The following is a 14,514-nucleotide window of genomic DNA, read 5'->3' as shown; positions in this document are numbered from 1 at the left end:
AGTGCTGAGCAATTATTATTCCAGCTCCCATAGTTACTAGCAGTGGGAAACTGAACAAGATACTTCTGCTTGGTGAGCCTCAGGGTCTCATCTGTAGCTCCTGCTAGGTATCCACAAGGCCCCATGGAATGGGTGCTCAGCAAATGGTTGCTGAATAAAAGAAGAAATCTAAAAAACTAAAACAATACCTACTAATACAATGAGATGATTCAACAGGATTTTTAAAAAACTGTATAAAGATCAATGTAAATGCTAATAAATTATCTTAGGAAAAGTATCTAGCACTTAGAAGGTAGACAATGTTAGTTCCTTTCTTTCTGTCCTTGCTTCTTTTTTTAAATTTCTCAAATAAATCTCTGATAAGCTTAATCCATTAAAAGAACAAAAATATAAACATAAATACACACAAAATCATACGAGTATATTCAACATCATTACATCGGCAGATTTCATCTTGCTACAGACTTTTTTCTTCCCCATCTCCTATCTCCTCTCATGCCATCTTCTGACTCCCCTCTCCTCCCTAAGACAGCCAATGGAAATGACCTGATATATTATCGTTTCATACGTTTCTCTGTGCTCATATAATCCTATACAAAGACATACATTCATATATAGGATTTGTTTGTTTCCTTTTTATAAAAGTGGGTTCTTATTAAAGACATTTCTCCATAAATCTTTTCACTTAATAATACATCTTGGTCAACCCTTCAGGTCAATGGATACAGAAGTCATTCATTCTTTTTTTAAAATTAATTAATTAATTAATTTTTGGCTGCGTTGGGTCTTCGTTGCTGTGCGCAGGTTTTCTCTAGTTGTGGCGAGCAGGGGCTACTCTTTGTTGCAGTGCGCGAGCTTATTGCGGTGGCTTCTCTTGTTGCAGAGCATGGGCTCTAGGCGCGCGGGCTTCAGTAGCTGTGGCACGCGGACCCAGTTGCTCCGCGGCATGTGGGATTTTCCTCGGACCAGGGATCGAACCCGTGTCCCCTGCATTGGCAGGTGGATTCTTATCCACTGCGCCACCAGGGAAGTCCCCTCCTTTTTAATGACTACTCATTGTCAGTCTTCCCCACACACAAATAATGCTGCACAAAACATCCTTGTATGTATTATGTTTCTTTAGGAAAACTTTCTGCTGGGTCAATGTACATATATGTTTAAATATTTGTAAATATCAGCAGATTATTTTCCAAGAAGGATGTGGTAATTCATATTCCCACCATCAGTGTATAAAAGTGACCATTTCCCCACATCTTCACCAGAAGTTGGCATTTTATTTTTTTTTAACATCTTTATTGGAGTATAACTGCTTTACAATGGTGTGTTAGTTTCTGCTTTATAACAAAGTGAATCAGCTATACTTATACGTATATCCCCATATCTCCTCCCTCTTGCGTCTCCCTCCCACCCTCCCTATCCCACCCCTCTAGGTGGCCACAAAGCACGGAGCTGATCTCCCTGTGCTATGCAGCTGCTTCCCACTAGCTATCTATTTTACATTTGGTAGTATATATACTATGACATATATACTATGTCAGTGCTACTCTCTTCATCCCAGCTTACCCTTCCCCCTCCCTGTGTCCTAATTTAAAATGTTTTCCAGTTTTATCGGTGAAAAATGGCATTGTATTATTGCTTTATTTTGCATTTTCTTGAATATTTTTGAGGTTAAGCATCATTTCTTTTTCTTTTTTTTAATATTTATTTGGTTGCACCGGGTCTTAGTTGCAGCAGGCAGGCTCCTTAGTTGCGGCTCACTGGCTCCTTAGTTGTGGCATGTGAACTCTTAGTTGCAGCATGCATGTGGGACCTAGTTCCCTGACCAGGGATTAAACCCAGGCCCCCTGCATTGGGAGAGCGGAGTCTTATCCACTGTGCCACCAGAGAAGTCCCTAAGCATCATTTCTTGTTTATCGGTCATTTGGGGTAAAGATCTGTGATGTATGTAACTTACTGTCAAAAGAGTGTCAGAAAAAAGGTGAGTGTGTGTGTGAGTGTGAGAGAGAGGGTGTCCTTCCTTTTTAATCCATCTCTTCTTTTTCTGGATTTTAAATCTCTCCCTTTTTTTTTTTTGGCTGCACTGTGAGGCTTGCAGGATCTTAGTTCCCCGACCAGGGATCGAACCCGGGCCCCCAGCAGTGGAAGCACAGAGTCCTAACCACTGGACTGCCAGGGAATTCCCTAAATCTCTCCCTTTCTACTGGCTCCTTCTTTTCAGATTACAAACATGCTCCAGGCTCCCCTAACCTAAAAAACCTTCTTTGGGTCTTGTTATCTCCCTCAAATTCCTGTCCAATCATTCTTTATTTTCACCAACTATACTCTTTCTCAACCCAAAACACTTTTCAGTGAACAAACCATACCTTTGGTTTTAGGGACAAAAAAGCCCCAGTTTATTATTACTTTTTTAAAAAAGCAAATATCACTTACATAATTGTTCAAGCAAGTCTATATACGGGTATTTCATTTGAAAATACATATGTATATAATTTTTCTCCTACAATAATTCATTTCAAGAGCAATTTCATTAGGTATCTTCTACAGAGCCCTAAACCGAGAGAGCCAACATATTCAAATAAACCCCAAGGTGTGGGGATGCTTCAGGCCAGTTCCTCATTAGAAGCCTCAGCATGGGGGCTCTGGAGACCAACGCAGAAGGTCTTCCAGGGAGAGCTGAAACGTTCAGATAAGTGAGTTCTGGAAAGAAGGGGTAGTTGGCGGGCTCCGGCAGGCTCACCCCTGGGGTAGAGCAAAGAGAACAGACAGGGGAGTTCTGAGAGGCACTGGAGCTATCTAAACTCAGGGGGATGGAACCGAGTGAGCAGCTGTGGTAATTGAGTTTCAGTTACCTGCAGGGTGGCAAAATAAAGTAGTAACTTCATCTGCCTGACACGGGGGAAGTTTAGAGGTGTCCCTGGCATATTCACAGTGGAATCCGTCACCCTTTCACTGTGTTGGGTGATGGCAACCGTACTGCGCTTCCTAGCGACAGCAAGCGCACATCCTGTTAGGCAGCACCAGCGCACTCCAGCTAATGAAGCATTTCCTGCAGGTCTGTCTCCCGGGGCTCTCTGTATCCTCTGTCTGAAGGAATGGCACCATGGGAAAATTCAGCACCGCCAGCATCAGCCATCGCCCAAACTCAAAAGAGTCTTTGAATGGCAGAGAAAGGCCCATTTTCCTTTCTGCCCAGCCCAGGGTTGGAACCATCCTCAGGTCACTTTTTGTGGGTCTGTACAAACGTGCCGACTGGCAGCGTGCCGTTCTTCACCTGAGCCCGGATTTCAGCTCGATGCTTTAATGTGAAGACCAGGGCTCTCACTGTCCGCCGGTATGGCCCATTAATGAGGCGGGAGCAGAGATGAAACGTTTCCCGTTCAATATTTTCAACCAGTAGGTGATCCATCTAAAAAAACAGCAAAATTATCAAATTAGGGTCTTGCATTGCATAAGGATTAAAAGCAAGAGAGGCTGGAGCACTTTGCTCAAAGGCCTCCATTAATCAACTGAAATTCAAGGACATCTACTTCCTGTCACAAAAGAAACAGGAAGAGCAAATTAATTCCACCCTGGCAATTAAGGAACAAGGCCATGTGCTTTGTGACAGGGACCTCATTCACAACCCCTGCCGGGTGGTAATATTTGCCATTATAACAGGAAACTGGCTTGAACCAAGCAATGGGTTCTGGGCCCTGGGCCCTGTACTTTACCAACCAGGAAACGAAGACCAAGGATAATAAATCAGTATAACAGTTTATACTTTTTTGTTTGTTTGTTTGTTTTTTAAGTGCCTTTTAACCCCTTACAGCATTTTAAAAACACTGGGTCTGGATCCTAATATGCGTGTAAAGCAGTTTATTAATCACTTTTCACATTTACTGCTCACAACTCCTATTACCTCATTTTATAGATGAGGAAACAGGTTCAAAGGTAAAGGAATGCTCCAGATCTTACAACTATTAAAGAGGCAGAGTTGGGACTCTGACTCGGAGCCCCCGACTCCAACACCCATGTTTCTTCCCTTTCACCATACTCACTGCCCCCTTAACTTTCTGAGAGACCAGCTGAGTCTGGAGAGACCTCTGCAGGGTCAGCTAAGCAGAAAGGGGCCTAGAGGATAGGACCTGTGGCAATTCTGGGGTGGTCTGGCTCAGGCCCAAGCCCTCCTGAAGTCACAGGCCTAAAGAAAGCAGGACAGGTCTGAGACTTTTGCCCACATGATCTGGATCCAGGCCAGACCGGGTTGCTGGTCAGGGACCCCCTCACTTCGTTCCTTTCCAGGCGCATCGCTCACTATTCGCCTCCCTGGTCCTGACCCCGGCCCAGCCTGAACAACCTCAGCTGCTTTTACACACCTCTACGCCTCTGCACAGGTACACGTTTCCTCAGCAAGGCGCAATTTCCCTAGGAAACTCATTCCTATTTGTATGTCAAAGCTTAGCTAAAAAACAAAAAGCAAAAAAAGCAAATCCTAGTTTAAAGGACTGCAAGTTCCCCTTGGGGCTGCCACAGTGTCCCGAGCTTCCCTCAGTCATTTTCATAACATATTATAATGATCTATTTTTTTGAGTTTGTCTTCCCTGAGAGTGAGTTCCTTGAAAACAGGAAACAAATTTCTCTCTCACTTGCTTTTTTCCCTTCACTCTTTCCCTCCCTACCCTACCACACATTCAAATACTTAACTCAGCACTATTTGCCTGGGCTGAGGAAAGAGCAGTGAACAAGGTCAACACGCTCTTGACTCCACAGAGAGCACGGGTTGGCTGGAGACAGATAGAAGCAGGGATTGCAAGTGTACCGAGGGCTGGGAAAGAGGAAAGGAGCGAGTTCTGGGGCACAGAGCTACAGCAAAGGGACCCGACCCAGGAGGGCAGCTCCTGGCCTCAGGAGGGAATGGCATTTGACGTGAGACCTGGAGAATGAGTAGGATCAGGCCAGGTGAGGTGGGCACTTGCTTGGTGATGAATTCAGTGAGCTGTACATACATCTTTCGTGTGCTTTTCCATATATGTACTATACTTATATTTTAAAAAGGAAAAGCTTAAGGAAAAAATGCACCAAAATAAAAAAAGGATCACCGGACATCTGATGTGTCCTAACAAAAGAGAGAGACCAGCAGACCAAAACGAATATAATAAAGAAACCTGGAAGAAATGAGGACCACGCAGGGAACAGAACAGGACTGAGAGAGAGAGAGAGAAAGGGAGAGAGAGAATGAATATCCAGGTCCAGACATCTGCCTAGGTGTAACAGACAAAAGGTGTTCAGGGAAGTTTGGGGTCCTGATGACTGACTGATTATCTCCAAGGCTGGTGCTGGAGTGAGTGGACGTGGTGCCATGGCTCTCCAGAACCCAGACTCCTCGAGCTTTTCATGGCCTCCTGGGTGGGCACTGAACTAGCCCCCAGCCTGAGGCAGCCCGGGTGCCAGACTACTTTACAAGGCTATAAGGGTGGCTGGCCGTCTGCCCAGCATTTGTCCAGCAACGTTTGCAAAAGAGGCTCCTCACCCCAATGAGGGTTCCTCGTCCCAGTGTGAGGATGGTTAGTCACTGACTGTTTAGAGATTCACTTAATATGACAGGCAAGAAAAAAGGCTTTTTTTTTTTTAATTTTCTTTTTTTGAGGGGAGTGGTTGTTAGGGGAAGAAGGGTATGTGTGCATTTGCAAAAATAAGTCATGGCCATTCCATCAAACTGTAGTATATATAAAAAAAGAACCTTGAGAGTGCCTTGAAATTCACAGAACTGGATACTTATTCATACTTCATTCAGCAAATAGTTACTGAGTCGCTACTCTGAGTATGGTCTGATCTAGGTATTAGAGACACCCAAGCAGAAAACACCTGACCCCCTACCCTCTAAGAAGTCACAACCTAGAAAGGAGAGGCATGTACACAGAAAACCAAGGGGCAGCAGGATAGGTGCTATACCAGCAATGTGATGGGAATAAGAAGCAAGTAGCTAACAATTCTCATGCATGCTTCTTGTTAAATGAAGGCCAATCGGAATGAAGAAATGAAGAAAAACATTTGTAATATTAAAATGTATACCATAAGGGAAAATGATTCATCATGCATCCTTGTGTATAACATGTTCATTGAACAAAGTGAAGAATGCCTACCTTATAACTGCCTTTGGATAATCCAAACCTACCCAAGTTGAGAGTCCTTCCCAATGGGTTCTAATCTGATAATTTAGGTAAGCCCTTTTGGGTGAAAGGACCAGAGCCTTACTGAGACCTTGAGAAAAAGGGGATTTACTATGAGATACATGTGTATGAATGGGAACGAGAATGCTGTAAGAAAACAAGGGATTTATTTATGGACCATATCCTTTCTCTGTGTCTCTCATGATTTGCCTGGTCTCTTTTTCACATGTTTTTGTTCCTCTACATTTGTTTTTTTTTTACTGACTATCAATTCTAACTGCCTTATTCTCTCCCCCTATTCTACACAACTCTACCCATAGCTTCTGCTTCCTCATAACTCCTCCAATATCCCTTCTGTTTCAAAACTCCCACTGTTGCTTCTTGGTATTTCCTAGTTCAATTTCCCAGAGACAGAGAATCTGATTTGCCTTCCTTATCTATTTGTACCTGTGAGTTGAGTATGTGGTATTCAGTTGTCCAATCCTGGACAAACTGGCAATAGCTGGGTGAAGATATAAAACACATCCACCCAGAGCTGTCTTTTGTCAAGGATTCTGAACTCAGAAGAAATGGTGCCATAATCAATTAGTGATGTTTGCCACATCTGTAAGCTCTTTAAAAACAAGGGAAGAAGCTCTTCTTCATGTGTTTACCTTAAGTGCAGAACTTCCCACTGTATTGTAACTATTCATTTGCCTACTTCCCTCAGAAGATTGTGAGCCCCTCCAGGGCTGGTACCATTTTGGATCCACTTCTAAACTCCCCATGCCTAGTAGCATAGGTACTGGCACATATTAAGTGCTCAGTAAATATTTGTGAAATGAATTTCCTCTTTCCCCACATATACCTCCCTCCTTTCCTGCTCTTTCAGTAACATCCTATACATAGCATATGAAATATGAAATATGTTTCTATTTTATATGTATTTTCTAGTTAGCAAAATCCAACCACTCTTTCAAAGGCCAGTTCAAGTGCTTTCTTTTTCATGAAACCTTCCCAGATTTCCCCATCAGATTTCATTGTTCTGTCCTTTGTGTGTTTATACCACTTGCTAGTAACACTATTTCAGACATATTTCATCCTGCCTCATATTTAGTCAGTCATTTACAGGCTCTTAGTCAGGAGACAGTAAGCTTTCTTAGGATAAGGACTGCAATTCATTCATGTTTGCATTCTCCTCTGGCACTAGTAGTAGTAGAACTAAACATTTGGTGAATTGAATATCCACTAGAAGCAAACTTTGTATGCGTTTTCCAATAGCATGATTGGATTTGTACATATATACCCACACTCCTTTTTGACCACTTGAATACATTTATTAAAGAGTTGGTCAAAGCCAGAGGTACAGTCTGAGGCCATTAAACAAAAAAAAACTAACAGTCCCATATGGGGATGTACCCCTGACCTGGATCTCATTAGCACCATCTGACAACCAACTGGGCCAACCAGCCAGTGTTTCATAACTCTTAACGATAACAGGCTCACTTTGAGAATCAGATTCATTTTTTTTAAATGACATAATAGGAAAATGATCACAGGCCGTGAGGTAGGAAGGAGAGTGGATAATGAGGAAGGGGAAGTAAGAGAATGACACCACAGGGGACGTTCATATGAGGAAAGATCTAAAAGACAGGGAAGAACAAAGACGATCTGGAAGGGAGAAAGTAAAGGGGAATGGAGTGTGGGTCTCAACAATGGAGTTTTTATTCATCTATTCCTTTATTCCAAGAACAAGGAAACAATCCATGAATCTGGAAAGCAAGATCTGTAGAGTAATAAAGAGATGCACTTTTGGGCTGTGTGTGTATATTCTTTATCTGTGGCTTTCACTACTAAAGGATAAGACCAAACAAATAACAGAAACATTATTTTCTATAAAAATGTAATGAGTGGATTTGAAAAAACACATGCTAAGATCAAATTGCAAAAGTTTTTTAGTTATTGGGCCAATAACTTACCCAATGGTTTACTACTGCCTGATAAAGTACATTTATGGAGATCTGATGTCTGATTTGAATGCACTCAACATTGGATACTGTCGAAGACCAGATACTGGATTAGATGGTTCACTGATTTGCCCTAATATGAAAATGTTTCAGATGATGATGGGTGCTAAGAGTTAACTTTATGTAAAAAGTGTCTGTATTTATATTTTCTGACATACCAAACTGATAAGAAAATACTATAAAATGTTGTTTATGCAGGGAAAACAGATTGATTTTCTTCGGCCAAGGAAGATGGCTAAGATGCACACTTTTAATTTTCAAAATTTACTCTTTGGGAACAAAACCATTCAACTATGCTTAATCTGATATTTTTTCCAATTACACTGGAAAGCACTAACGAATGTATCACACTTTTTTAACTTTGCTTTGTAACACTTGAGTGCTTACCACTTGATGTGCCAGTTAAAGGATAATTAATGGATAAACTAAAAGGATAATTATTATTGAGTTTAATATAGCAGGCAAACTGCTCATTAATCCTTACAAGCATAGCTTCGTTATTATCATTTACTTAAAAAGATACCACAGGGAACTGGTATTTACTACCACATTAACTACATATTATATACCCACACTCTATGTTTCTGCAATAATTTTGGTTTATTTAAAAAATAAACTTCTTTTAAAACATCAAATAGCAAGTCTTGTTGGCTAATCGATACTCCAGAAAATTAGACTTACAACCTTTATATTTTTTTCTCTCTTCCAAGGGCTTAATATTCATATTAATACTTTCTTAGGAAAAGTTAAGCAAACTTACAGTATATTAATTCACTGAACCATCAAATGGACATTAAAAATTATAAATATAAGAATAGAAATATATAGAAAAGTATATACAAAATGACACTAACTGATATTGATCAAGATTAAAAATACAACATAAATGTGAATAATTGTCAATTTTCTGCAATGTTATTTAAATAATCAATAAAAATATCTTATGGAACAGTTGGTACATAACTGGCTCTTAATAAGTCTGGGATAATCATAACTTGCCCAGTATTCATTGAAAGAGCTACAGGGACTTCCCCGGTGGTGCAGTGGTTAAGAATCCACCTGCCAATGCAGGGGACACGGGTTTGAGCCCTGGTCCGGGAAGATCCCACATGCCACGGAGCAACTAAGCCCGTGTGCCACAACTACTGAGCCCGCGCTCTAGAGCCCGCAAGCCACAACTACTGAGCCCACGTGCCACAACTACTGAAGCCCGCGTGCCTAGAGCCCATGCTCCGCAACAAGAGAAGCCACCACAATGAGAAGCCCGCGCACCGAAACGAAGAGTAGCCCCCGCTCACTGCAACTAGAGAAAGCCCACGCGCAGCCAAAAATACAAATAAATAAATAAGTTTATTAAAAAAAAAAAAGAAAGAGCTACAATAATTTACCAAACAGGAGATGCACCAAAATGTTAACAAGACTATGTCTGGATGGTAGGTTCAATGGTGATCTTATTTTTCCTTTCCATATTTTTTCATTTTCTATCATAAGTTTGTATTAAAAAACCCAAAACTTTATTTTTAAAAAGTAAATAATATACCACAAGCCCATTTGCCTTTCTTTTGTGGATACATAATAGAGATAGAAAGGTTAAAATATTTTTTCAGAGAATGCAGTGACAGATCTAGTATTTAAATCAGACTTCTGAATTGCTTCTTTTGTTAATAATATTAAGTTATTCTTTAAGGATACATTATTAGGGATACCCTGAGAAGAGGAAAAAATATGGATGTTGTATGTCTGATTTTTCCAGAATATTAATTGACCTATAAGATTTATTTGATGATGATGATTAATATTATTGCTAACGAGCAAAAATTCTTCCAGCATGTGTACCTCAAACCGCTAACACCATCTAACTGTTGGTCATGAAGATGATAGGGATTGCGCAATTGACTATATGCATTAGAACTAAAGGTATGAGTGCTGACCAAAAATGGAGTACAGTCTTTTCAAAAGACAGCTATTTATTTTGCCATTGATATTCCGTAACAGAGTCCATCTCAGAATTTTTGCTTCAGTGGAAACGGAAAGAATTTTATTTATTTATTTTTATTGAAGTAGAGTTGATTTACAATGCTGTGTTAGTTTCTGGTGTACAGAAAACTGATTCAGTTTTATATATATATACACACATATATATATATATATATGTGTGTATATATATATATTCTTTTTCATATTCTTTTCCATTATGGTTTATTACAGGATATTGAATATAGTTCCCTGTGCTATATGGTAGGACCTTGCTGTTTATTTATTTTGTATATAGTAGTTTTTATCTGCTAATCCCAAACTTCTAATTATCCCTCCCCTAACCCCTTTCCCCTTTGGTAACCATAAGTTTGCTTTCTGTGTCTGTGGGTCTGTTTCTGTTTTGTAAATAAGTTCATTTGTGTCATATTTTGATTCCATATATAAGTGATATCATATGGTATTTGTTAGGGTAAGAATTTTAAATGGGAAGGAACCAACATTCATTAAGTGACTTCTAACCACCAGGCACTATCCTATTCTTTTGTATATATGGTTCATTTAATCTTTCCAATAATCTTAGGTTAGGAATTATAATCTTCATTTCACGGATAAAAAATCAAGTCTCTGAAATGTTAAGAGATTTGCCTAAGGTGTCACAACCAGCACATACTGGAGCCAGGGTTTTAATCCATGTCTTGCTAGTTCCAAAGCCTGCACTCTTTATACAATACTGTCCCCCAGAATGTTTACAAATCCAGAATCTTTGAAAACAAAGTTAGAATAAAGCCATAGCACTTAAGACTATGAAAGTTCATTATGAAAATATGAAGGTCATTTAACCCAGAGTACCTAGTCATCACATTCCAACCAGGACATTACCTCCAATTCCAAGGCTTCCGAGAGTAATTTCTGGGCGTTTTTCCTAAATGTCTCGGTTTTGGAATCACTTCGGACTTCTATAGAAGGTCTATCCACGTGTTTTTCAATGAAAGTTCTCCACTCAGTGTAAACTTCTCTGGCAAGACAAGCCACTTCTGAATCTGAGTGTTGACGCATCTTGTTCACAGCGTGACCTGGAACAAGAGAACAGAAACCAAAGAAAAGATTGTTCTGTATTCTTCTGAAAAGTACAGAACTGGAAGGACTAATGTGTGGCACTTAGCAAGTCATTCACACACCTAAGGATGTAAAGGCTCTTGTGCAAATGAAGACTTGTTTCTCAAAGGCTGAGATAACAAGATAATCACTGGGGGAGAATCACTGGGCTAGCCAATGAAATAAGTCATAAAACAGAAGCACGATCAATAGATACTTAAAATGGAACACCTAAGGTACCAACTCCTTAATCCAAAAATTGCAATAAAAGAAAATGAATTAAGCATTTATCTTGTCTCTTCAGTACATATTATATTTCAGGACAACCAAACAGTCCTAGTTATTGACAGAATGTTCTTTATTCAGCTAATAAATGTGATAAAATTGACAGAATTTTAAAAAATTTTGTGGTCCATGATGAAATAATTCATTCAGGTGACAATCAACAGTGGATGAAATCAGTCAATGAAAAGTTGATGGGGAAATGTACAATGGAAAGGTGAGGTGTCATCATCTCCACTGACCAATCTTAGCATCCCTAAGAGTGGCACTATCAGATAGAGGTAGTACTTCACAGCCCTACCTATGAAGTAGTCTTGCACCCTCCTCCCAAGGAAAAGATGAACCATAACCCTAGTAACTAGTCATTCAAAGCTAACCTCCAGCTTACAGAAAATATGAGACAGAGGAATAAGTTAAATTATAGCCTAAGAGACAAATCCAGAATGTGGGACATTCTACAGGACAACATTCAATCATCAATGGCACTTTTAAAAAAAGGGAGTAAGGTTATGGATTGCTAAAGATTAAAAGAGTCTTTTGAGTCCAAACTATCAAATGTGATGTGTGATCCAAATCCTGATTGGAATAAACTAATTAAAATATATTTTGAGATAAACAAGAAATACGAATATACACTGGTTATTAAATTATATCAAAGAATTATCGTTGATTTTGTTGAGCATGATGATGGCATTGTAGCTATGTAAGAAAACATCCATATTTTTTAGAGATGCATACTGAAGTATGTAGAGCTGAAATGACAAAAGGTCTGAGCTTCTGCTTTAAAATACTTCAGTAACAGCACAAAAACACAAAAAAGGGAAAGATAAAGTGAATGCGACCAAACCTTAATAGTTACTGAATGTAGGTGAAAGGCCTATGGGGGTTTGTACTGTTCTCTTTATTTCTGTGAATGTTTGAGATTTTCATAATAAAAATGGAAAAAGAGGAAAGGGTCAAAAAATATCATATGCAAAAGTACTTAGATAAAAATAAACACATAGAAAAGCCAAAGAAATCAAGTAAACATTTAGAATTAAAGTTCAAAAAGTGTTAGAATATAAGATAGGTATACTTTAAAAAAAAAAATCAATAGCTTTTTTATGTCAGCAATAAACAGTCAGAGTATAATAGGGGGAAAATCATGCTTAAACTAGTAAAAACCATAAACCACTTAGTAACTCATTAACAAGAGGGGGTTGCATGCCCATGTGCTGCTTGTGTATGTGCCTATCTCCTTAATAGCTCTGGAACCACTCAAACTCCATCCCCATCACCACTGACCTTGCCTTAGGGCATGTTGCCTCCAGATGACTCCAGCAGCCTGACTGTCCTCTCAGCCAAAGTCTGGAACCCTTAATGCCACCTTCCACACTGCAGCCAGAGTGGCCTTTATTTAACTTTATTATTTTCTCTTTCAGGGATACTTTTTAAAACATTAATCTGACCATTACACTCCACCACTTAAATCTTTCAATCCTATATCCAAATTCTTATCTAGTCACACAAGTACCTGCACAATCTGCCACCTTCCCATCTACCTTCTAGCTTCATTTCCAGCTATTACCCCACTGTCATCTGATACTCTAGCTACTTGCAGCTCCTAAGACACTTCAATATTTTTCTCACCTCTTTACTTTTGAACATATACTCCAATGAGCATTTTGTCTGCCTGGAATATTCCTTCTTCTCTCTTCATCTGGTTAACTTACATTCTGCCTTTAAGACTCAGTTCAGGAGTCCCCTTCTCCAGGAAGTCTTCCTTAATATAATAACCCCCAGTCTTGGCTGGTACCTCTCTTCTGTGCTTCCTTAGCACCTCATGCTCCTGTTCATCACAATAACTATTACAATTAGTTGTAATTATCTGATCAGTTATCTCTCTTGCCCACCAAAGAGAGCTCCTTGAGGGCAAGAGCTGTGACACGTTAATCTTTGTATCTCCAGCAGAAAACAGGGGCAGGAGAGGGGGTCGGGAGAGTGGGTGTTTGGTAAATGTTGGGGAATGAGAAACCCAGATGAGGAAATACATATGTTTTTACTAAAATATATAACAGAAAATATGAATGAAAGGGGAAAATATACCATATTATATGATGGAAAGACCAGTACAGAGATGTCAATACAGAAATTAATTTGTAGGTTTAATGTAATTACAATTTAAAAAATCTCAGTAGGCTGCTTTTATTAGAATACATCCAAATAGCTTTAGACTTATTTTAGAAAAACAAATGGGTAATAGCAAAAAATACTCTTATGTATTATGAGGTATAACTAGCCTTATACACTATTGGAACATATTATAAAGCAACTAAAATTATATGGACTGGCACCAAAAAAACAGATGGATAGATCTGTGGAATAAAAAGTGAAGCTCAGGGGACTTCCCTGGTGGTGCAGTGATTAAGAATCCACCTGCCAATGCAGGGGACACGGGTTCGAGCCCTGGTCTGGGAAGATCCCACATACCGCAGAGCAACTAAGTCCGTGCACCACAACTACTGAGCCCACGCGCCGCAACTACTGAAGCCTGCACGCCTAGAGCCCGTGCTCTACAACAAGAGAAGCCACCGCAATGAGAGGCCTGCGCACTGCAACGAAGAGCAGTCTCTGATCGCCACAACTAGAGAAAGCCCGTGCGTAGCAACAAAGACCCAACGCGGCCATAAATAAATAAATAAATAAATAATTAATTAAGCTCAGGAACAAACCCTATTGTATATAAAAATTAATATACAATAAAAGAGGCATCAATGAACAAAAGGGAATGGAAAAGAATTCAATTTTGGGAAAATGGTCAAAACATTTAGAAAATTTCTCAGATGACACCAACTGCATAGCTCAACACTTGCTTGATTTATTTACTCCTCACATGTCGACTGAAGGCCTACTCTTTGTACTGGGTACCCTAGGTACTAGTCATGCAGGGCTGAACAAGAAACTGTCCCTGCTTTAAAGGTCCTGTGAAGAGCATGCTGGAGGTAACTTTGAAGGGAAGACAAGAT

The 14,514-nt window shown here is 39.7% G+C and overlaps 1 protein-coding gene across 6 annotated transcripts in view; it reads right to left on the bottom strand.

Moving 5' to 3' along the window:
* Nucleotides 1–1,484: 1,484 nt before the first annotated feature.
* The window catches only part of TCEANC2 (transcription elongation factor A N-terminal and central domain containing 2), a 38,583-nt gene continuing 25,553 nt past the window's right edge, over nucleotides 1,485–14,514 (bottom strand). For 4 of the 6 annotated variants that reach the window (XM_068539940.1, XM_068539939.1, XM_068539937.1 and 1 more), the window contains exons 4-5: nucleotides 11,012–11,205; nucleotides 1,487–3,406 (exon numbers count right to left, since the gene is read on the bottom strand). In XM_068539940.1, coding sequence (XP_068396041.1) covers nucleotides 3,218–3,406; nucleotides 11,012–11,205 — 383 coding nt within the window. In that variant the 3' untranslated portion in view covers nucleotides 1,487–3,217. Of the gene's footprint in view, nucleotides 3,407–11,011; nucleotides 11,206–14,514 lie in introns of all 6 variants that reach the window. The other 2 variants (XM_068539942.1, XM_068539943.1) reach the window with 1 other exon arrangement.

Source organism: Eschrichtius robustus, chromosome 3 (genome assembly GCF_028021215.1).
Source record: "Eschrichtius robustus isolate mEscRob2 chromosome 3, mEscRob2.pri, whole genome shotgun sequence".
Classification (NCBI taxonomy): domain Eukaryota; kingdom Metazoa; phylum Chordata; class Mammalia; order Artiodactyla; family Eschrichtiidae; genus Eschrichtius; species Eschrichtius robustus.
Note: the sequence above shows the minus strand (reverse complement) of the source record. Positions and strands in the feature narration are given on the sequence as shown.